This window comes from Sarcophilus harrisii, chromosome 1 (assembly GCF_902635505.1).
Source record: "Sarcophilus harrisii chromosome 1, mSarHar1.11, whole genome shotgun sequence".
Lineage (NCBI taxonomy): Eukaryota > Metazoa > Chordata > Mammalia > Dasyuromorphia > Dasyuridae > Sarcophilus > Sarcophilus harrisii.
This window is the reverse complement of record NC_045426.1, coordinates 606598138-606622888: the sequence shown is the minus strand read 5'-3', so window position 1 is coordinate 606622888 and position 24751 is coordinate 606598138. Positions and strand designations below refer to the sequence as shown.

The following is a 24751-nucleotide window of genomic DNA, read 5'->3' as shown; positions in this document are numbered from 1 at the left end:
CTAGAGTTGTCTAAAATAACCAGTACTTGGAGACTCATTTCAAATTCAGTAAGACTCCAAAGAACCATAGGTTTTTGATTTTTTTGTAGCTGCTGAACCTTCTCAAATACACATTTTCCCATCTGGAGTAACCAGATATTTTCATATTTCCTCTATCTCCACCCCCTTCTATCCCCAACTTTTTAAAGCAGAAAATAAAGAAATAGGTGTTGGATTTTTCTCACTTTTAAGCTTATGCCTATTTATTACAACAGAATTTGGGCATAAACATCCTAATTTGTAATTTACACATGTTACAGCCTGAGAAATGAATTTAATGTTATCTGTCTCACAGATGATGGAGAAGCTTCACTCCTCAAAGAAATAGACCTGAACCTCCAATTCCCCTTTTAACAGAATCCATTTCAACACAGTTAAATTGTTTGATGAGTGGGCAGTTTGCAAATCAACTAAGTAATCCTTTATAGGCTGCTAGGTTCAAACAAAAGCAAGTATTTCTGTTCTACTGCCCTTACAAAGAATCCCTTTGATGATTGACTGCTGTAAATTTGCCTTTTGTCTGTTATTGCTGGAAATGGACCACAGAGAGGACTCTGTTGAATTGCTTTTCTTTTGTGGCAAGGATACAACTGTTGTCATCCAGAGTCTGAGTTCCAAAGACCCCTTTTGTTTTTCCTTCATAACTGATTGGCTAGATGTTTGGAGTCCAAGTTTTATGTAAGTGGTGCAATTAGGAAAAAGTGTGATTTATGGAGCTGGAATGTTGTAGATTCCATGCATGGAACATACCACTAATAGTAAATCAGAATGGAAAAAAAAAATCCATGATGCCAAAGGGTGATATTCAGTTCAATTCCATTCACAGGATTACAGATTTAGGGCTGGGAAGTATCTTAGAGATCAATGAATCCAACGCTTTCATTTTATAGATGAAGAAACTGAGCACTGAAGAAGTTAGCTTGGTTATCCACATACTAAGAAGGCAGTATTTGAATCCAGGTCTTTCTAACTCTAAATCTAATGCTTTCTCTATCACACTGAACAATTTCTTTCATCAATATTTTCTTATCTAAATTTATTTAACTTTCTATTGAGAATACTCTTTAATGGGGGAGACAATCTGCAAGAAAACGGCATACAAACCAGACCTATACAAAATAAACTTGAGATAATCTTATTTAGCTAAAGAAAGTCAAGGAAGCCAAATGACAGAGATGAGAAGGGAAAACATTCTAGTCATGGGAGGCAGCTAATAATAGTATTTATATAACTTTTAAATGTTTTCAATGCACTTTACATAAATGCATCTTACACTTTACACTTTGCATAAATGCATCCTACATAATAAATATTATCCTCACGACAACTCAAAACTGAGAGGCAGCTGCCATTTTTAATTTCAGTTTTACAAATGAGGTAAGTGAGGCACAGAGAAGTTAAGAGACTTGTCTAGAGTCACACAGCTAGGAGTATTTGAACTCAAGTCTACCTGACTCTAGGTTCAATTATAAGATCCTGGATTACTGGATACGGTTAGCAAAGAAATACCGAAGTACTGATAAGATTACTGAGACAAGCAGAGAAGGGCACTGAGGGGGGGGTCACTCTGTGAAGATCATGGGTAGCCCCATCTTGCTGTGTTCAGTAAGAAATCCAAGTTATATCAAACCCCTGAACTTTGATTTCCACTATAAATCTGCTTGTGGCCCATGCCATCTTTGTTGAACCCCTTTTGGGTTAGCCTTTCTTTTCACCCCTTCCCCATACCTCAAGATGTCTTTCCTCTTACTCTCTCCCACTGTAGCTCCTGGTGTCTTTCTTCTTCTTATAGCTAACTAACTCTTTAAGAGTGCTAAACTCGTCTATGGATTTAGCCTGCCACTCAATGGTATAATTCTACTTCATGGAGTATTTCCTTTCTCCTAGTTAATTGTGGGTTCCAATGGGGAACTTGCCTTTTTCATTGTTATCTATTACAGCTCCTTTTACTCACTATATGCTCTCCCAACTCTATTCCATTTTTACTACTCCTGGTACCTATTGTATCTCTTTGTTTTGTCTGTAACCTCTTCTCCTAAATAAACCTATCTTTGCCAAAGAGAATGGCCATTTTGAATTCTTCACATGAATAAACTCCAATATTTGGTGCCTACATAAATCACACCATCAGTATTCTGTGCCATCTGTTTGTCTACTACCAGTGAAAATGCATGGAGAAGGCTGTGAACCTGGATGACTGATCCTGCACATGTTAGGGAAAAAGGAGGGTGGTCCTGGGGAGAAGATAATGAGTTTCTTTTGGACATATTGAGTTTTAAGATATCTCTACAGGAATGTGGGTATTTTTTGGAGAGGACAGCAGAAATTATTTCAAACAGTAAGGCTTCTAGAATAATATTACTGATAAAAAAAAATTGCTTGCTCAAATGAAATGCCTATTAACTCTAACAAACAATTTAAATGACAGAACATCCTAATTAGTAATGAACAGGTAGTATTATTTTGTGGTGCAAAAATGTTTGTCCAGGATTCTGACATGTAGGTAATGAAAGGAATGTGCTTTCTTGGCAAACTTGAAGTTTTCAAAATTTTAATTCTTCATTGCATCACGAAAAGTACACCATGTCAGAAAAAATTGTGCTGCTTAAATACATATTCATTTTGGCCCACCTATTAAAAATTTTCTATATGATAGTAAACAAAATCCTCAACCAAGCTATGAGAAACATGGTTCTCTCCCCCCCCCTCCCAAAAATACATAAAAGATTAAAATGTATTCTCATGACTCTTTCACAGTTGTACAAATTAGATCTCATTAAAACCTAATTCTGAAGTAGCAGATATCCATATTACTGCAGTCCCCACTCCTATGGTGGAAAGAGAAGACTTTTAATTTTACTTGCTTAGCTTAAACTTCAAAGGCTGAGGAGATGAATACAGAAAAGAACTAAGTTCACTTTAGCTTGGAGTCTCCTTCCTCAGAAATATAACAGAGGCAAGCTTACTGCCCAGAGCATGGAAACTTTGTGATTTCCTTCTCTGTTGCCTTCACTTATGGAAAGGCACTGAATATGTTTCCCCTAGAAAAAATCCACAATAAAAAAAAAAAAAAAAAACTGTCCTCTAACACTATGTATGAGAAACATAAGAAGAGAGTTTATACAGGAACTAGAATGGCCAAGAAAGACTTCATGAAGACAGTGGACTTTGATTTGAGTTTTTAATATAGGAAGGATAAAAATTTAAGAATACCTCAAAGTTCCAATCAGTGTTGATCAACACATTACATTTTTTTTGTTTGGTCCATAAAGCAAAGAAAATAGAAATAGTAGGATGCAAATTTTTGTTTCAAACTAAAATTATGATGTTTAGTGTCAATTAACATAGCTTGGTCTTTCTATATTTGTAACTGAGGGGAACATAAAACATAACATTAACTACATAGAACAAAATGGCAACAATTTTCTATTCCCATGGGCACCAGAAATTTTCTTGAATAAAATTTTCTTGAAATCACTTATTTTTTACTTACTGGAGCAGAGTTTTCCTTTGGTCCTCTTGATCTGACCATTCTTCCCAAGACTTCCATGCCATTGGCAGTAATGTTGCCAGATGCATTTACGGCTTTTTCACCCACTTGTTTGCAGTCAATAAACACTTTAGCTAAGGTCTTGCTAATAACAATATGCAGCTGGGGGAAAAAAGCCAAGGTCAGGTAAGAAAACAAGAAAAAAATTACTGTCAAACTTTGAATCTCATTACATTCCACTCCATTTAAACATTTATTAAGTACTTACTCTGTACATAGCACTGGACTAGGAAATAAAAATAATGCCTGCCCTCAAGAAACTTAAACTTTACTGGACTGGATAGCTATAAAGGAAGAGAGGTATTCAAATATTCTGTTTTGTTAAGGATGATGACATGAGAATCATTATTTCATTAGGACAACTGGAGATCTGTATAAAATATAAGTATTTTCTAGTGGGTTCTGGTTCATAAACTAGATTGTACTAAGTTTCCAAAATTCTTAGTCTTTCATTATTTTAGTAAAACACTTGACTAAATCTTGTGAGAAAGACAGAGAGATGTGAGCTAAATGATAGTACAGTTATGTGGAATCAGAAATAATCTAAAGGCTAAACCAACAGAGTAGTCATTAATTAATATAAAAACTTGGAAAGGATTCTTTAAGAGAGCACCCTAAGGATTTGTTCTGCACTTTGTACATCTTAAAGATTTTCTCAATAAATTTTATAAAGGTATAGAAGATGAGGTAAAATTGCAAAGAGTAAAATTTAGGTTTTATGAGAGAAAAAATCCTAATGATTTAGTGCTATCCAAAAAAATGGAATTTACTAATTCTAAAGATGGGGAGTTTCCCTTTACTAGAGGCTTCAGATAAACACATGTCAGACACCAACTTGCAAAACAGATTTTGTTGGCGAATTGGCTGGATTCGATGGCCTGTGGCATCCCTTCTAATCTTGAGATTCTGGGATTAATAGCATGCTCATCAAATTTATACATGAAACACATTTAGGAAGGACTAGATGACAGTCAAGATACAGATTTTTGTAAATTAGAATACTGTACCATATCTGGCAAGATGTGATACAATATGATATAATGATATAACATGATATGATATGATATATGATGTGACATGATGTTTTATGACAATACAATATCATATATATGTGTGTGTGTATGTGTGTGTGTGTGTGTGCGTGTTTACATGTACAGATAGCTAGGTAACCCAGTAGTTAAAATATTAGACTTGGAGTTTCAAAGACTCATTTTTAGTAAGTTCAAATTTAGCCTCAGATATTTATTAATTATGTTTGATCTTGAGGAAGTTACTTAATTCTATTTACCTCAGTTTCCTTATCCACAAAATAATATGGAGAAGGAATTGGAAAATTACTCTACTATTTTTACCAAGAAAATCCCAAATAGGATCATCAAAAGTCAGATATGATTGAAAACAGACCAACAATACAATAATAACAATTATATATATATGTATATGTATATATATATATATATATATATATATATATATATATATATATAATCTTACATTTGGGCTTAAAAAATCAACTTCACAATTGCAAGATGGAGGGAAAGGTCTAGACTGCAGATCATCTGAATCAGATCTCAGGATTTTAATGGATTGCAAGTTCATTATGAGTCAGCAGTATGATAACAGCAGCCAAAAAAGTTAATGAGATTTTTGGTTTGCATTAAAAGATGCAGATGATATTATGTTCAGGTCACATCTGGAATAATGTGTTCACTTCTGGGAAGCATATTTTGGGAAAGTCACAGACAAGCTAGAGATAGTCCAAAAGAGAGTGACCAAGATGATACAGATCCTCAAAATCAGGCCATGTGAGAACAAATATAAAAAAGCTGGAAATTCTTAGCCAGAAGACTTGGAGAGTTATGGTAGCAATCTTCAAGTATATAAAGGGCTGTTATGTAGAAGTTTTATCCTTAGTCCCAGAAAATAGAAGTCATAGGTAAGAATTAATAAAAGAGGAAATTTTAAGCTTCATGTCAGGAAAAGATAAATAGAGCAAAATGGTATGCTATAGGGAGGAACTGGTTTCCTTTCATTTGAGGTATTTAGGAGAAAGTTTGATGACAACTTGTCCAGTTTATGAGAACAGAACCTCTTTTAGGTACAGATTAGATTAAATGACCTATTAGGGTCTTTGCAACTCAGATTCTGTGATTAAAAATAACTTGATTCATAAAGTTAAAAATTTTTAAAAATGACTTGATCCTAACAATCATTTGGAGAGCCTCACTTTTATTCCTCTCTTAATTTTAAGCCTATAAACTTTCCCCATACTTTCAGAAAACCCAATACATAATAATTTAAACTTATGAAGCTGATAAACTAGAAAGCATTGATTCGCTTTAAGAAAGGAGACTTCACTGTACAAAAGGAATCTTAGAAGAATATTTATGTAATAGATAACTAAATTGAAGTAACTATTTGAAAAAAAAATTTATAGGGCAAACATATATATATAATTAAAACTAACTGGAGATTAAATCTGAAATGAAGAAACACTATCAATTCCGAGAGAATTCCAGTCATGAAAAGAGATTTGATTTTGAAAAAATTTGCTGTGCTCTCACATTTTTTAGGTACACATATATTTTTTAAAGAGGAGGGAGTAGGTGAAAAGTTTTCTGAAGTAGGGACAGGGAAAAGAGGAAAGGGCTTCTTGCACAGTTTAAAGAACTTAGCTTTGGTTTGTGGCTTTCAGGAAGGCTTTTTATAATTATGCTCACTTATTCTATGTCTCTCAGTTTTGCTGGCAATGTGTATGGAACTTACAATTTACCTAAGGTTAAGAAAAAAAATTCTTTGGAATGAATATTACAAGTTCATCATACTTCACAGAATATCACTGGCTAGCTTTTTAAGAGTTGTGAAATTTCAAAGGTGGAGCTTTTTTCTTTCAAATTTTCCTTTGGAGCTGTGCTCCAGATTCTGACCAGGGGGAAAAAAAATCAATGCCAAATAGAATTTAGGAGAAAATGAGAGTAAATCCAAAGAGGCCATTGAAGGAAATATCTCTGTCCACGAATTATAACATTTCTGTCTCTATAAAGTCTTTCAGAGCAATACTGGTAATGTGGCCCTAACCTCAACTTGAAACATGAAAAAGAAGTGTTTTAATTATGTTACTGCATTTAATGTTCATTTTAAAAAAAATTATAGATGCTGTTTTTTTATATTGTACTTTTGTTACTATGGCTGCTAACCCCTGTCCCTATCCATACCTATAAAAAATAGAATTCTCTCCTATAACAAAGTACAATTGAGGAAAACAAACCTTTTTGTAATATCTGACAATTACATGTTTATTTCAGCTTATGATCTACCACTTTCCTTCTATGAGATGAGAGATATTCTTTACCATAAGTTTTCTGAAGTCAAGACTGGTAAATTGCTTTAAGTATTCTGAAATTTTCAACTTAAATTCCAAATTCGGGATATGGCATCTAGTTAGAAAACAAGAGGGAATGACAGAATCTTAATTGTAAAAGGGATCTCAGAAGACTTTTCTTCCAGACTGTTCTTGATGGTGAATTCACCTCTAAAAATCCCTAACAAGATATTGTCCGTGTCTTTGCTTGAAGATTTTTAGAGAAGGGTTCCATCAACATTAGGTTCTTTGGCAGCCCTTTCTACTTTGAGGCAATTCTAAGTTAGGAAGTTTTCCCTTTTGTAAAACTAAACTCAGCCTTTCTTCTATTTCCTACCATTGTTCCCTGTCCTGCCCTGTACTGCCAAGTCAAACAAAACTAATCCCTTCTACATCTTTTTCAGATGTTTGGAGACAGCTATCAACTTGCCCCCTAAATAGGCTCTTTTCTAGATTGAATAACCACAGGTCCTCTCTATTATAGTATCATGGACCATATACTAAGAAGACATCACATAAAATTTAGATGAAAGCTTATGAAAAGCAAATCATACCAAATGAATAAATGCCACTGATGGAAAGTATAAACTCTTTGAGGAGTGTATTTATGTAAAAATTGGAGTTCTTCAAGAACAAAATTTTTGTTGGGTAAGGAAAAGTTTCTGTAGTATGACGAACCTACATGTTTCTGTGGCAACCAATCAAACAAACATCTATTAAACACCCACTGTGTGCCAGGCACTGCGTTAAGCACTGGAGATACTAAAAAGCAAATGATTGCTCCGGTCTTCAAGGAGCTCACAATCTTAAGGGATTATACATCTAAAGATCTTTGCCCTCCTTATTCACTAACTAGATGCTATCTGACCCAGGGTAGTGTTAAGTGGGATTTAATTCCTGTGTTTGGATGTTAAAACTGTTTCAATTTAATTTCATTCTGGTTTAGGAGAGCTACAGAACTTTTTTTTTTTTTTTTTTTTTTTTTTTTTTTTTTTTTTTTTTTTTTTACATATGTAGGGGTTATGTGTGTGTATTAAGTAGGGAGCCTTATTCCCTTTACAAGTCATATATTAAACCAGAGCACTGAATCTCATGAAGATGAGCCTTAACTAAACATATAGGAAAAATGAGGGTCAAAAAGTTTCATTCCATGTGACTCCATAGTATAATGGATAGTTTCACAAATTTCTAAGTCAAAGATTTTGGGTAGGTATTCTAGTAGAGTCATAATTATTTTTTAGTAGAAGTAGAGTACTATAATATAGTATAATACAGAAGTACCAAACTTGGAATAATGGGCCAGGAATTCAATTTTGTGCCCTTTTATATTATACATTCTATGTGATTTGGGGTAATTCTCTCTAAGCCTGTTTCCTGATCTGTAAAATGAGGGAGGGTGGACCAGATGACTTCTACAAATTCTTCCAATTGTAAATCTGTGTTTCTTTGTCCTTGTCTTACAGTCTTAAAGAGGAATGAAAGTTTAAGTAATGGTTTTAGGTCACAGATGCCAAGTTATTAAAATAAGGACAGAGAATTTTTACAAATCTTCCTGGATGGCATTCTTTGAGACAAAAAGGGTTAATATAGGTGTGTGTGTGTGTGTGTGTGTGTGTGTGTGTGTGTGTAGACCAGCTGTCCAAGATGCTTCAACTGAAAATATTTTCATCTGTGTATGAAGAAGTAATTAAAGAGACCACTAATCTTTACCAGTCAACATAAATGAATATTTTTACTCTGTGGCTACAAGTGATATTTTCAGAGTAGGAATGTCAGATCCTTTAGAGAAGGCTGCCTTGTTTTATACCTAAATTTTTATACTTAGATACTCTATACTGTTACAGAATTTTATATTTTACTAACATACATTTTACTAACTCTCTTGCTTTGACCAATATGGCATAAAAAATGTTATAACTGACCTTGTGAAAACTCCCATAGAATATTTTCTTGATTTCAGGCCCTTCAAAGGTTACAGTCTGAAAGTCTCCCTGGTAGTCATAATTGAAGTAGGTAATTGTTTTGCCTCCATCTGTTTGGTGGGATAATGAACAATTGTATGAACACAATAAAAGACAAACATAATCAAAACATGAATATATCACAGATAGGCAAATGATTTCTCTTCCCTGGGTCTGGAGAATGAGTCTTCTCAAGGTGATCCTTGAAAGTAAACTGAAACATACCTTAGCGTATGTCAAGAGGCATGGCCTTTGAGAACTAATATATAAAGACAGAGTTTATATATGGATATAAAGTGACTCTTCTATTCAAAAATTAGTGAAAGGAATATTAGATTAAAGATAAGAATAAATAAATCCAAGTGTTGCTTATATAACTTCAGGCAGATCACTTAATGTCTTTGAAGACAGGTTTCCTTATCTTTAAAATGGGGGAAAAATCTACCGTATGGACTTCATGATAAGCACATTCAATGAGGTGAATTAAGAAATGTGAAAATACTCTGCAAAATGTATTCAGAGTGCTTTTCTGTTGCTTCATTATGGTGGCAGGAACCCTCGGTTCTGCAGAGAGCAATCTCTCACAATTATGCATTTGTTGCATGAAGACTAGTCTAAAGTTTCACATGCCCTATGATGGTCAACACACATTAAATGTTTTTCACTGCAGCAACTCATGGTGACCTTTTGCTCAGAAAGGGTTATAATCTGCCTTGGCATCAGGGATACCTACATTGATAAAAGTACAGAGATTTGTAAGATAGCAGCATGGCATCTGTCCTTTAAATTTTCCATTGTGGTATCCACATACATGCATAATAACTAACAGACACAAAACACAAATACAATGCAGATTCATGTACATACTATCTAAAATGACTCCAACAAGTGGATCAGAGTCCTTATTTAAAATCTCCCAGAGAGCAAATGGTTCTTGAGGAGTATCAGGCAAGATCCGGAAAAGAAAAGAGATGGTGTAGTCTGAAGGTAATCCTTCTGGATGCAAATATCTATTAGAGGAGAGAACATCACAGTGTTTTAAATAAATAAATTATATCTAGAACATGCACTAAATTCTATTTGTCCTGCCACCACTCTCATTAAGGCTCTTATTGCCTAATAAAAGAAATCTTACACTAACTTCTGTAGCTCTATTTAGCAAGTAAACTAGAGGCTGGATATTAAAGTCTCTTTGTACAGTGGGGGAAAAACAGATTGGAAGAGAGAAGGCCTTGAATTCTAACTCGGTCACTTACTATTTCAGTAGGTATCTAAATTTCTCTAAACTTCAATTTTTTCATCTGTAAAAAGTCATAGGTGCCTTCCAATAATAGATGCAAGATTCTATGATTCTGTAATCCTTTCAGCTCTAAGATACTTGGACTTAAATTTTTCAGAACACTATTGCTGCAACTATCCATTCTACTACACCTATTAGTTAAAATATTAACTTCTGAAAAGAGGAGGCTCTTCGAAAATTTTCTCAGATGTAAACATGAAAACATTTCCTTTGGATTAAATAATGTGATAATAAATGCTAAGAGAATAAAAATCTTCAAATCATAAAAATGATTTTAAGTTCAAACTAATAGCTTATTTATTTCCAATAGCCTTTATTATGAGAGCATAACAAAAGAATGTTGCTGGTTCTTGCAAATCACTGTAATGAAATATTGATCTGAAATGTATTATTTTTTTAGACTGAATTGTAATTTTATAAGGCTATAAAAGCCATTTTCCCTCCCTTCCAATTTGATCCAATGAATTAATCATTCAATTCTTTATCAAACACCTCATATTCCAACCACTATGGTAGAGCTGGGAATACAAAGACAAAAATGAAACAGTTCTTTCCCTCAGGGAATGTTTAATGGGAGGAGAGAAAATGTAAATATGTAGGTACACACACACCCACCCACCCACACACACACACATACACACACATATATATATAGTTACAGTTATACACAAGACATAGTCAAAGCAGATACAAAGTAATGGTAAGGAAGGTGCTAGAAACAAGGAAGTCAGGCATACCAAGCAGAAGAAGTGATGCTAATGCTAAGGCACAGAGATGGAAGAGGAATAGTAACTACATCATTATAGCTAGACAGAGAATGCATGAAAGGGATAAATGTGTAAGAGACTGGAAAAACACTTAGGGGCCAAGTTGTAAATAGTCTTAAATGTCAGTGGAATTTATAGTTATTTGAGCTAAGTTGATAGTTAACTAATGGAATTCATTGAATGGAGAATGACTTGGTGAGATGAATCTTTTAGGAAAATTACTTTGCTAGTTCAGTGGAGGATAAATTGGAGTAGAGAGAGATTTGGGGCAGAAACATTAATTAGCAGGTTATGACAATAATTTAGGCAAGAAATGATGAGAGATTTAATTAGGGTGATTTCTGTGTGAATAGAAAAAAGGAGACAGAAGCAAGAGATGTAGAGACAGACATGTCAAGATTTGGTAAATGATTGGGGATATGGAGTCAAAGCAAATGAAAGGTTCAGGATAACAGAGAGGCAGAGGAATGTAAAGCGGTCACATGATAAAGCGTTTAAGAGGTCATTGATAACTGTGGAGAAATCAATGTCAGTTGAATGAAGAGGTCAGAGTTCAGATTAAAAAGAGTATAGAAGAGACAAACAGAAAGGAGAGGAAGTGGAAACAAAGAATTAAGGAGTTTGAGAAGAAAAAGAAAGATATACAAAGACAGCTAGAGGATTTTTTTTTTTAAATGTGGCTAATACCTAGGGTTATTTGTAAGCAACAGAAAAGAAACCACTAACTTAGGAAGAGAATACTACCCTACTTTTTTATAATAATAGCTAACTTTATTCTCATTTGATTCTCTTTATTATAAATCACAAAACTGGAAAATACATGAAGCTGGATTCAAATTCAAATCTGCTTGATTCCAAATCCAGCACTTTCCCCACTAATAGCCTAAATCTACATATACTTGTTTTCCTTTTTATAAAAAAATTTTGGTATGGTTACATTCTTTTTTAATATATGGATAATGTTTGTGTAAAATTATATAAACAACTTTATAGGAAAAATGAGGCAAAACCAGACACATTTGGCAAAGGTTTTTTTTTTTTTTTTTTTTTTTTTTTTTTGAAATTTTGAGAGCTTATTCCAAAGGAATGAACAGGTTCCACAATGTTTTGTTATTGCAATTTTATGCTCCCAAGCGTATCATGACAATGTTGGCATGAAATAACTTTTTTTTTTTTTAAGATCTGAAAGAACGATACTTTGATATTCTGAAGTTAAAATGAACATACTTGGTAGGCTGGGAAACCAGAGCATCTTTATGTAGCTGGTAACATGGATACACATTGAAAGTGCCAGGTCCCATAGAAACCCCATCCACTGCTGAAAAATCCTTTTCAACCAAACCAAACAATTCCATCATTTTAAATCCTGAAAAGCATAACATTTTGAACAGGTCAGAGTCGAATTGAATGAACAATAACAGAAAAGAGAACATATCTTCAGATTAGAGCTGTGATCCTAACTAATAAAATGAAAGAGCTTCAGTGAAATAAATGAACATAAGGTAGGATTTATTTTATCCTCTAGTATTTGCAAAATGGCCCTCTCCAAAGCACTGTACCTGCAAGATTGTTGCCATCCTTATTGAGCAGAGGGCAAGCTGTAAAAAAAAAAAAAAAAAAAAAAAAAAAGTTACTTAGAGATATTTCCAAATGTATTTTCCCCACTTCAACCTCCCCTCACTCTTAACTTAAAAAGAGAAGTTCAATAATTTTCTGAAGATGAATTACTTTGAAACCCTCAGGTGATCCATGCCTATTATTTTCTCTGGTTTCTCAGATACCAGACATTTCACATAACCACCATAATGAAAAACAAAGTCTCAGATCCCTATTCTTGTGTGTGTGTGTGTGTGTGTGTGTGTGTGTGCCCACTAGAGTAAATGGATCATTATGAGCATGAAGAGGGAGGAAACTTGCTAGTATTTTTCTGAAAAGTATTAATAGGAGCTATTTTAAATAAAGCTGGTCTTTAAAGTCAACACTCTTTTGGTTAGAAAAAGCCTTTATCAACCTAAACCCCCCAAATGGGAAGAACAAAAATACAGTAAAACTCCCATGTGCTCTTTTGTACAAAAAGTAACATCTGCAATGAAAGATAATATGAAAGCCTTTGTCAAGTTGACAATTCTTCCTCAAATCAGTATGGGATTCATTATTTAACAAGGATTAACTGTTTCAGCCTGTAAGCTTCCAATGAATAAGCCACTATAGATTCAAAGAACTAACTTGCAGATGCGGTTTCACAGACAAAAGTAATCAGCTCATCTTCAATTTTCTTAAAGGCATCAAAATCATCAACAAAGAAGACATGTCTTGCGCTGGGCTGGCTGCCAATGCTAAGCAGCTCTCCATAATCTGCGTCAGCCACACCAATTGCAAAAATGCTGATGCCTGTAGAAGAAGGAGACCAGATTTCTGATTAGTCTGAAGACAAGGGGAAAATGCAAGCAAAACAAGACTTGGCTAGTTTCTGTTTAAGAGCCCTGGATTAGGAGTCAAATGAACTGAATTTCAGTCCTGCTTCAATCATTTAGGAACTGTGTGATCTTGGGCAAGATGCTTGATCTCTCTGAGAATCAGTTTCTTCATTTTTTAAAAAAACATTTTATTTTTATTTATTTTGGGGGGGAGGCAATTGGAATTAAGTAACTTTCTTAAGGTCTTTGAGGTTCATTTGAATTCAGGTTCTCCTGACTCAAGAATGCTGTTCTATCCATTGTGCCATCTAGCTGATCCAGTTTCTTCATTTGTAAAATGAGTGGAGGGTGGACTAGTTCAAAACTTCTTTAACTGTGGGTTAGGACCTCATGTAGGGTCATGAAACTGGATTGAGGAGGGGGGCAGTCTGCAAAAAATAAATCTGGCAACAACAAAAGGCTTGTGAATGCAAGGACCAAAACTTAATTTGAAATCAAACATGTATTGAATCTGAGATGTTTCTCACAGTGCTTGCCCTTATTGAATAGAGTTACTTCACTGCAGCCTTGATTCTGAACATACAACTTGCACTTGTCATAGCACATGCACTAAAGCTGCCAGAAACAGCTTGGTTTGGACTCAAGGGTTGCAAAAATTTCTCAGGCAAAAATGGATGGTGACTGGGAAAGGTTTGAGAAGCCCTGGACTAGATAGCTTGTAAGGTCTTTTCCAGATCTAAAGTTCTGATTCTATAATCTGATAGAAATGTTATCCTACTTATGTGATCTTAGACAAGTAATTGTGCTTTAATTTTCTTTATTATAAAATGTTAGAGTTGGATTATATGATCACTAAGATCACTAATACCTACACTTGTGTTGTCTTTGGTCCAAAATTTAAAATATATACATAGAAGAAAGTGAGGCAAAACAAACATTATAATTCATTAAAACTTATGTACCAATTTTATGATTTTGTGTACTAATTTCATGATTTATATACCAGTTTCATGTACCAATAGTGATGATTTTATTATCACTATTCATTTTGTATTTTAAGTAGCTTGAAAACAGCAATGAATAATACAATGCTCACAAATATACAATTTAAAATTTCATGTTTATATAGTAACTGAGAAATAGTGCTGCAGAGTGGGTAGAAGACCCCTCTTAGCATGAGCAAATCTGAATTCGGATTCTACCTTAGACATGTATAACTATGAATAGGTGACTTAAACTCTCAGTGTCCCAGACAGATCTCTAAAACTGTCAGTTATAAGATAGCTGCCTATTAGTATCATCAGAAGACATTTCCATAGGATTTGAACATAGAATCATAGATCTGAACAAACAAACAAATAAATAGCAATTTCATATTTGTAAATTTTAATATCAGAAGATTCCTGGAATGAAGACAGTGAAGTTACAGAATCTTAGAACTGGAAGGAAACTTTGTTTTTCTACATTTTCCAGAAATAGGCCAGGTGGCACAATGGATGGAGAACCAGCCCTGTAATCAGGAGGACCTGATCTCAAATTAAGCCTCATATACTTACTATATCTATATGACTCTGGGTAAGTTACTTAACACCTTTGTCTCAAAAATAAGCAACCAAACAAAGAAAAACAAATAGAAAATGAGGCATAAATAATTATGACAGATCATAAAAAAAATCAGACAGAAGTAAACTTATTACTCAAAGAGAGTTAAAATTATACTGATGGATAATTTCTTTTGTGTAGTCAGTGCATTATACTATAGTGAAATTGAAGGCAGTAGATCAGGATACCCCAGATCAATTTATTTACCTTTAACTCAATAGATAAAAATCATTAAAAGTAAGCATAAACAAGGTCTTAATTTTCTAATCCATTGTGTGAAGTTCTTTTATCAAAATTGATGAAATTAGTTATTGACTAATTCAGACTCATCCATAATTCTGACATCCCTTTAAAAATTGAGACATTAAAGAGTCAGTCAAGGCAGTTAGTTGAGTGGCATGAACACTGGCAAAACTAGAGGAAAACCATCTATGGAAAAAGAACCAAGTTCTTGAATGGAAAATGCTCCTTGATATTTGGGGATAAGATTGGGAGATTCCTTTCTCCTTCCCTTTCCCACAAAGGGAGATCCACTGTAGGATGCCAATGGAGCCTCTTGTTCAATAAGACATATTATACTTTACAGGAACTCAATGAATCAAGCACAGGATAGAAGGGACTTTATAAGTTGAAGGCTGACCCTGGCCTTGAGAGAGGGAGTCTAGCTGAGCATACTGTCTCCTCTCCCCAAAAAAGAGAAACATTCAGCCCAGGAGGAACAGCATGAAAACACCATATAAAAAGAAAAAACATCAGGGCACTGAAATGTTGCCTGAGAAACATACTGTTCCCTTTGCCTTTATTAGTGTAGAAATCATCATATAACTTTAGGTATGCACTCATTCTTTTGCTGCTGGTCTTTGTGCTCTAAATGCCTTTGCTTTTAGCTAATTTATGTTGTAATTTCTGATTAGGTGGAAGTGGCGGGATAAAACACAAAGCAAAACAAGATGGCTTGTTTATATTTAAGAGCATTGAGTTTGGAGTCAGGTAACCTAGATTTAAATCTTGACTCTATCATTCCAACTATATCCACTTCAGAGGTGAGCCAACTTTTACTCTCTATCCCCTAATAATATGTATGCAAATTGAGGGAATAGCCTCAGAGAGCTCTATGTGAATCACATATAGAAGATTAGGTAAGTATATAAAAGAGGGGAAAGTGGATAGCAAGAAAATTTAAAATATACATATTCACACACAAATTTCATGTTTAGGAAACAATGGAAACATATTTTAGTCAGAGATTCCACCATACAGCCAATTGTTGGCATTAGAAAATTTGGTGTTCGACTTTTCCCTTTCAAATCCAATCAGTTGACAAGTCTTGTCATTTCCCACTTTGAAATTTCTTTTGTATCTATTCCTTCCTCTCTTTTCCCACTGCCACCATCTTATTCTATTTTGTTTTACTATCATTTAACATTATCACATACAATCACCTTTTTTATTGTCCCTTTTATTTTAAACTTTTCTTTGTTATGAACTTAGCAAACATCAACAACTATGAAATCTCAGATACAAAGAAAAAACAAAAGAGGGGGTATAATAACCTTTTTTGTATAATAACCTTTTAACTTGTCTCCATTTTCTCTCTACATACCTTACTGGTGCATATTCTTGCTAAGGTAATCTTCACATGTACATTTGATCATATCATTCCTCTATGGTCTTACACTGAATTCTAACTGCCTATAAACATCAAAGTTCTTAACATTCAAGGTTCTCCATAATGGGATACTACTTAACTGTCCAATATTATCCCATACTATTCCCTTTTCTCTATATTTCTCTCCAACCAAATAGTACTCTATTATCAACCTCTATACGTATCTCATTCTGGACCATTTCATTTCCTTCTCTCATGCTTTTCTCTACTTGTAAAATGCCCTAATTCTTCTTATTTCTACTTGTTTTTTAAGGCCTAACAAATTCCACATTCTTCAAAGAGCCTTTCCTCTGCCCCCTCACCTCCTTTGTCCAAATCAAAAAGGATCTTTCTCCTAAGTGTGTGTACGTATGTGTGTATGTGTGTGTGACATTCTCTTATTAGACTATAAACTTCATGAGGGCAGGCAGCCTGTATCCTTTAAGCTTTATATCTCTCCCAGCAGGCAGCACAGGGTTCTGCATATAGTAACTGCTTAAATAATATTTGTTGAATTGTTTCTGGCATCATTACAAATGTAATTACCTTCTAGCTGCAACTCCTTGGAAATTTTATTTACATCATCCTGTGAACGCCCATCAGTAATGACCACTATAACCTTGGGTATGCCTCTTCTTGTTCCTCCTTCCGCAGTAAACAAGGCATCTCGAACATGCTTAAGTGCTTTTCCTGAAAGAGTTTAAAAAGTAAAGGGTCCAATTTAAGAATGACCCTCATTAAAACAACCAAAAAAATCTGAAGCCTTTAGTAAAACTTCCATGAATAAATGGACTTCAAAAATATATCTTCAGTAATTAAGTAATAATTATTCATTATTATAAGGGCTTCTCATTACCTGTTTTTGTATTTCCTCCTTTGTATGAAAGATTCTTAATTCCATCAAGGAGAGTGTCTTTGGTTTTATATGTATTTAGTTTAAATTCTGTTCTGGGGTCATCAGTGAATTGAACAATGGATACCTGAGGATAGAAAGTATATACTTTACTTCATAATAGCATTTTTCAAGGATCAATAAGCTTTTAAGTTTACTTGACTTATCTCATAAACTTAACTGGTATTTTCACCAAACATATGTTAAATAGTAGAGATCAAAATTAAGAATAATAAAAAAAAAAACACCTGCTCTCCTATCCTTCAAATAGTCTATGGCTGTAAGAAGTTCATTCTTACAACTATCATATAAAAACTATGGAAAGGAAAAAAACCCTCCATATAGTGAATAGAATATTTTTTACAGATGAGAAGACCATGGTGTAAAGAGGACACATAGCATGACAAAAATCAGAAAGTTAAAGCTGAGAAAAGCCTAGATCATCAGTTCCATGTCATGTGGGGCCACTAGCTCATTAGATTTCACTTTGGTATTTATGAGATTACATAAATTTTAAGAAAGTAATGGAGAAAGAAAAGAAAATAGTTTTAAATTGCAAACTCATGTTCCTCTGGCACTTTATTTTTTACTGACACTAAATTTAATGTGGTCATCAAATCAACCTTTTTTTTTTTTATATACAAGTTAGTTTTTTAACTTTTTAAAACAATCATGTGAAATAGAATGGATTGAACCATTCATCAGTTGAGACGTATCTGTATATCTATACATACTAATTGATTTGATGACCAAACCCACTCACCAAATTCTGCACTGTTCATTTAATGCCTACTATCATACAGACATGGCTTTCACTGCTCTGACTTCTACACTATTAAAAAGCATTCAGATGTGGGAAGACCAATTGGAAAAATCTTAGAGATATATTTATGTCATTGCCCATTTTGTGTCCATTTATTTATGCCCATTTTCTACCACTTCCCTTTATTTCTGGGACATTTTAGTCTTTTGGATGTTCACAAAACAATGATAGAAGACAAAAAAAAAAAAAAAACCAACCCTGCATTTTCACAGACATCAATTTTACATAATGTTGGATTAGTATAATTGACTAATGAGACTTACTTGAGTTCCATCCGCTCCAATCTTGTCCAGGGCACCAACAGTATTATATAGAAATTTAATGATCTTATTGAAATTGTCATCTCCAATGCTCCAGGATCCATCTACCATGAACACTAGGTCTGCCTTGGCAGCCTTACAAACTGCAGAGCAGAAATTGTTTAAGAATCAGAGATAATATTCAACTACTCTAAGTCTAAAATCAGAAGACATTCTCTTTAAGCTTGCTGAAAGATTTAACTGAGGAAAAAATTTTCATTTATGTTTCTCTTAAAACAGGTGTTCTTAACCATTTTTGTGTCATAGACCTACCCCTTTTTGGCAGTCTAATGGAGCTTATTGATACCTCAGAATAATTTTAAAAAATTAATTTAAGGAAATTCTAAATCTTAGGTGAAGTTAGGAAAAATAAAGACCTATATTTCCATTCAAATTCATGGACTCTTCACACTCTATATACAGATCTTTTGGAGGTCTATGGAACCCAGGTCAAGAATCTTTGTCTTAAGGGCTTAATCATCATACATTGCCACTTACTGAAGGTAGAAGGAATGGTATGAAAATTCATTTTTTTTCATGCTCTATTTCCCAGAATGCCCCAAGTATTTATTGGCCCCTACAAAAGCTCTAATCACAGCCTGTTTTAGCTAAGTAGGGTAAAGGTGAGAGAGAGGAAAATCAAGGGACCTTAAAAGAAGAGGGGTTTTTGGGCATTTATTGGAGACATATTAAAAATGAGGAAATAATAATGTAAATGGAGAATGAGCTTGTGTCAGAGTGTTTTAAGAGAATAAAAATAATTTAGTCTGTACATGCCATTGCAAATGTAACTGGCTATGCAATGAAACCTGGTATAAGAAAATCTGAATTAAAGGTATATAGGGCAGGGACTTGGGTCATTATGCTGCTTTTTGCAGCAATATTGTAACATTGATTTAGTGTAATAGTTTTAGAAAAGCTCGTTTCTGTTCTTGTTAATGGCCAAGTTCAAATGCAGAAGAAGGCAGAAGCTCAATGTCTGCCTACATAATTAATAACAGAATATCAATACTTCTTCAACTGAGCTTCCTCTTCCAATACTACTGAATTGGGCATCATCAGAATTTAGACCGAGAAGGGAAAGAGTCTGACCATATTCCAAGCTCATCTGAAAACTCTTGAATTAAATTCTGAAAGCTATATTTTTAAAAGTACATTGATTGTACACAGTATGTACACACTAAAAGCAATATTTGCTTGCATTTGGTCCCCAGAGCTGGGCAAAAATCAATGGGTTAAAAGTTGCAATAAGAGAATTTTCCATGTAATTCAAGAACTTTCCAAAGAATACCACTCACAGACTGAATAATCATTAAGAATGTTATAGAAGTGTTTTCTCTGAACACAAAGTTAGGTTAGATAAAAATCATAAAGATTATAAGGTATTTCCAATTAATGAAGTCAGTCTATATGTCATCACTGAACTAAGTGCTGAGTATATAAAGAAAGGCAAAAGACAGTGAATTTACAATCTATTTAGGAGAGGAGAGAGAAAGATAACATGCAAATATCTATGTGCTAACAGTCTTTATAGAAGGAAGGCATCAGAATTAAGAGAACATAGGAATAAATTCCTATAGAAGATAGGATTTTAGCTGAGCTCTGAAGGAAGCCAGGAGGTGGAGAATGTTCCATGAACAAAAGACAGCTAACGGAAATGCCACATTTGGGAGATGAAGTGTCCTGTTTGAGAAATAGTGAGACCTTCAGTGTCACTAGATTGAAGTGTACATGAGCCACTAGAGTTTATTGAGTAGTGTAGTAATATAATTGAATTTACTCTTTAGGAAAATCACTTTGACATATAGACTGACTTCATTAGTTGGAGAATGCCTTCCACCAGCACAGATTGCAACCTTACAAGATGTTTATTCATAAACGTCCTATTTTTTCTCCCTGGCTGGAAACATTCATTGCTTTTGCATTTTAGACTGAATAGATTGAAAGAAAGGGATCTATTTATAATAAGTAATTTTCTTTCAGGATAGGAGTTGTGGCTTTATGCAGCTGCTTTGGTACTAACTTGGTGGAGTCCAATATGTCTTTATTATTACAAATGATAATTTAAACAATAAATTTTTGTATTGATATGCAATTAATATAGAATATAATTCACTAATATTATAATTTATTTGCTCAATAGACCATGTCAATAATTTAATAGTAGTCACAGTAAAATAGTTAACACAAAGGATGGTTTTTGGCTGTACATTTAAGCTTTTAACTAATCAAATGAAATAGCAAAAATTCAAAGGTACAAGTATATTATTATTATCTTACCTTCCTTTGCTGGAGGAATGGTTGGAAGAGGTGTGGTTGTTGCTGGTGGAGGAGTTGGAATTGGCCCTGGAAAATGGAGAAAATTTAAAAGAATCCAAGGAGATAACATTGTTAAAGAAACAATAATTTGGGGGTGGGGGGTTCCGGGCTTCAATTATGTTTACAACAACATTGATCTGATTTTTCTCAGGATTTTTGTGACTACCATAGATCAACAACAATTTTGGGGGAATTAGCTTATCTATTTCCTTATTTGTAGACAGAAAGTCTGGATGCCATTTTCAGATAATTCTATTTAGCCACCTGGAGTAAATGTAATGAAACTGTCAATTCTAAAGTGGTTCTAACATTGATTTAGTGTAATAGTTTTAGAAAAGCTCGTTTCTGTTCTTGTTAATGGTCAAGTTCAAATGCAGAAGAAGGCAGAAGCTCAATGTCTGCCTACATAATTAATAACAGAATATCAATACTTCTTCAACTGAGCTTCCTCTTCCAATACTACTGAATTGGGCATCATCAGAATTTAGACCGAGAGGGGAAAGAGTCTGACCATACTCCAAGCTCATCTGAAAACTCTTGAATTAAATTCTGAAAGCTATATTTTTAAAAGTACATTGATTGTACACAGTATGTACACACTAAAAGCAATATTTGCTTGCATTTGGCCCCAGAGCTGGGCAAAAATCAATGGGTTAAAAGTTGCAATAAGAGAATTTTCCATGTAATTCAAGAACTTTCCAAAGAATACCACTCACAGACTGAATAATCATTAAGAATGTTATAGAAGTGTTTCCTCTGAACACGAAGTTAGGTTAGATAAAAATCATAAAGATTATAAGGTATTTCCAAGCTCTGAACAGCTATGACTTTCAAACTTTCTTTCCTAAACAACTGTTCCCTTATTTTTAAAGGAAAATGATATTATTAATGGCTATTTATATCTCAATCAATGAGATTTAAAAGATGGAGATACAACCAATAATACACACATAAACATACAAATATAGCCTTCAAATTCCTTGCCTCAACAGGAGTTTCAAGTATACCACTGGGCATTTGCATAAATCATAGTTACCCCCAGAAGAGTTATTAAAATGAAGCAATGTTTTATGTATTCAGACTTTAAATCAAGAGAAAGCTAGTGAGTTTCCACACTTTCCTTGATCTCCAAAAATCTTCAAATAAAGGACAATGAAAAATGCATTCTTTTAATTGTGTGATTTCCTCTTCTATAAATCAACTCTATAGCCATGTTGGGAAAAGATGGAAAAGTTTTTTTTAATCTAGCAATAACTCCTCAGAGGGTCAATGAATGGGAGCTGGTTGGCTCCATTTCCACCCCCATATCTCTGGTAATATGGCACTGTTTTAATGTCAGAACCTAGTTATTATGCCCTATTCCTCTTGCTACATACTATAAATGTTTTTTTATGGATGATGATTACAATATAAGCCATTATAGCTGGAACTTTATTAACATATGGATTGATATCTAGTCTGCTCTGAAGCATGTACCAAGGTAAAGAAAACAAAACAAAGCATAGTAATGAGGACCAATGGAGAACTTGCAGTGAATTTCGTGACTAGAGAAGAGACTGGAATTTGAATCACATGAATTATTGGACAACCATAGCTCAATTTTTTATTAATGGAACAAGATTTATGAGCCAATTAGGCTGACCCCCCACAAATGTCATTCTGTGAATCTATGGATGAGAGAGAATGCACAATTCACTTACGTGTTTTTTCCATTATGCTTACACTGGGTCCTGTTATCTCTTGGAGCTGTGTATAAACACTGATTTTATGCTCTGAATCAGGCATAAGTCCATAGAAACAATGGCTAGATGTTCCTCCACCCATGGTAGTTTCTTGCTTCTTCCCATCTGTGATGAAAAGAAAAAGAAAAATACATAGTGAGATCATTTACCATTGGCCATTCTATATGTATCTTGTGGTGCCTCCATCAGAGCTTTCATATATATGTTGCAGAAGAAAAGCAAGTAGATTGAATATTTACAAACTGAATCATAGTTTAAATCCATAAGAGGCAGAGTGGCTAATTGGGTAGAGACCTGACCTTGAAGCCAGAAAGTTTTATATTGTAATTGTAACCCTGTGCAAATCATTTCTTAGTGCCTTCAGCAACTATAAAAGACCTTAAACCGAAGAGAAGGTCCTGAACTGGATTGGTAGCAGGACTTTCATCATCCAAAAATCCCTGCCTACTCCCTATCCCTAAAGAAGTTTATAATTAAAGGAATCTACAAATGATGTCTCTGTTGACCAAAGAATCATTCTGTATAACCAATATAGCCACTGTGTGAGTGTGGAAGTTAGTATAACCTGAAGTCAACCTCAGGTCAGCCAGCCAGTCATTAGACATTTATTAAGTGCCTACAGTAGGCTAGGCACTATGCTAAGCACTGTGAATACTAAAACTGGGCAAAAAATAATCCCTGCCCTCAAGGAGCCCACAATATAAGGGAGGAGAAAACAAGTAAATATGGAAAACAACCTATATACAGGATAAATAGGAAATAATTAGTAGGGAGAAGACACTAGAATTAAGAGTGTTCAGGAAGGTTTCCAGTACAGCCAGGGTATCAAGGTCAGAAGTAGAACAGTCTTCTATATGTTAAGACAGGAAGATGGAGAATTTATTCCAATGTGAAGAAAATTCCTAGGAATTCCTACCAACTTGTATAGTTCAATAGAACAATGGTTTTGGAATCAGAGGTTCTGGGTACTATTTATTGCTACCTGTGTGACCTTGGACAAATCCTTAGTTTCTTCATATGCAAAATGAGAATAGTACCTACCTCACAAAGCTGTTCTGAGAAAAGTGCTTCATCAATCTTAAAATGCCATAAGAATACAGGTAATTATTGTTATTATTATTCAGATAGATCCTGTAGGTGATACTTATCTTTATTATAGAAGCATCCCTAAGTGGAACACTGGATTGAGTGTTAGATTTGGAATTAGGAAGACCCACATTCAAATCCTACCTCAGACATGTAGTAACTATGTAACTCAGAACAAACTAATTTCTTTCAGCTCTAAATCTACCTTCCTATGAGGCAGTAACCTACCTAAACAACAAATTTTACTGAAATTTAACTGAAAAGGGTTTCAGTCAAATTCTTTTATGTAACAATGTCACAAGTCAATAGATTTGGAGCCAGGAGGGACCCAAGAGAATGCAGCTCTCATTATGTAGCTAAGGAGTCCAAGAAACAAAGAATTTAAAGAACTGGTTTGTAGCAAGAAGCACAGCTGGGATTGAAACCCAGGTTCTCAGATTACCAATCTGCTATTCCTTGAATTGCACCAGTATACCTAAAGACATGATGATTTGGGCCCCATAATTCAGTCCTGGAAAGGATGCCTACTTAAGTCCCTGCCTGAAGATTAGAATATAAAATAGGAGAGACTAGGAATTGGAGTATAATTTGTAAAGCTGATCATAGACCTCCAGGTACTATGGAATCAATAATAATACCTAATATTTTACAGCACTTTAAAGGACTTTACATGTATTATCTCATTTGATTCCCCTCCCCTCCCAGGAACTCTGAGAGATAGATGCTATTATTATTATCTCCATTTTGCAGATAAGGAAACTGAAGCTAAGAGAGGTTATCACTTGCCCAGTGTTATATAATTAGTAAGTACCTAAAGCAAGGAATTGAATTCAGGTCTTCTTCACCAAAGGTCCTAGCTTCCCAGTTATGTTGTTACTGGGTCTGTTCAGTCATGTCTAACACTCTGTGACTCCACTTGGGGATTTTATTGGCAAAGTTACTAGA

General features: G+C 34.2%; 1 protein-coding gene across 2 annotated transcripts in view; it reads right to left on the bottom strand.

The window, feature by feature from the left end:
- COL14A1 (collagen type XIV alpha 1 chain) overlaps positions 1-24751 on the bottom strand; it is a 249753-nt gene that overhangs the window by 86744 nt on the left and 138258 nt on the right. For both annotated transcript variants that reach the window (XM_031947145.1, XM_031947146.1), the window contains exons 24-34: positions 22679-22825; positions 20940-21005; positions 18624-18763; positions 17502-17625; positions 17192-17335; positions 13205-13369; positions 12538-12576; positions 12206-12344; positions 9779-9921; positions 8873-8982; positions 3533-3691 (exon numbers count right to left, since the gene is read on the bottom strand). In XM_031947145.1, coding sequence (XP_031803005.1) covers positions 3533-3691; positions 8873-8982; positions 9779-9921; positions 12206-12344; positions 12538-12576; positions 13205-13369; positions 17192-17335; positions 17502-17625; positions 18624-18763; positions 20940-21005; positions 22679-22825 — 1376 coding nt within the window. The remainder of the gene's footprint in view (positions 1-3532; positions 3692-8872; positions 8983-9778; positions 9922-12205; positions 12345-12537; positions 12577-13204; positions 13370-17191; positions 17336-17501; positions 17626-18623; positions 18764-20939; positions 21006-22678; positions 22826-24751) is intronic.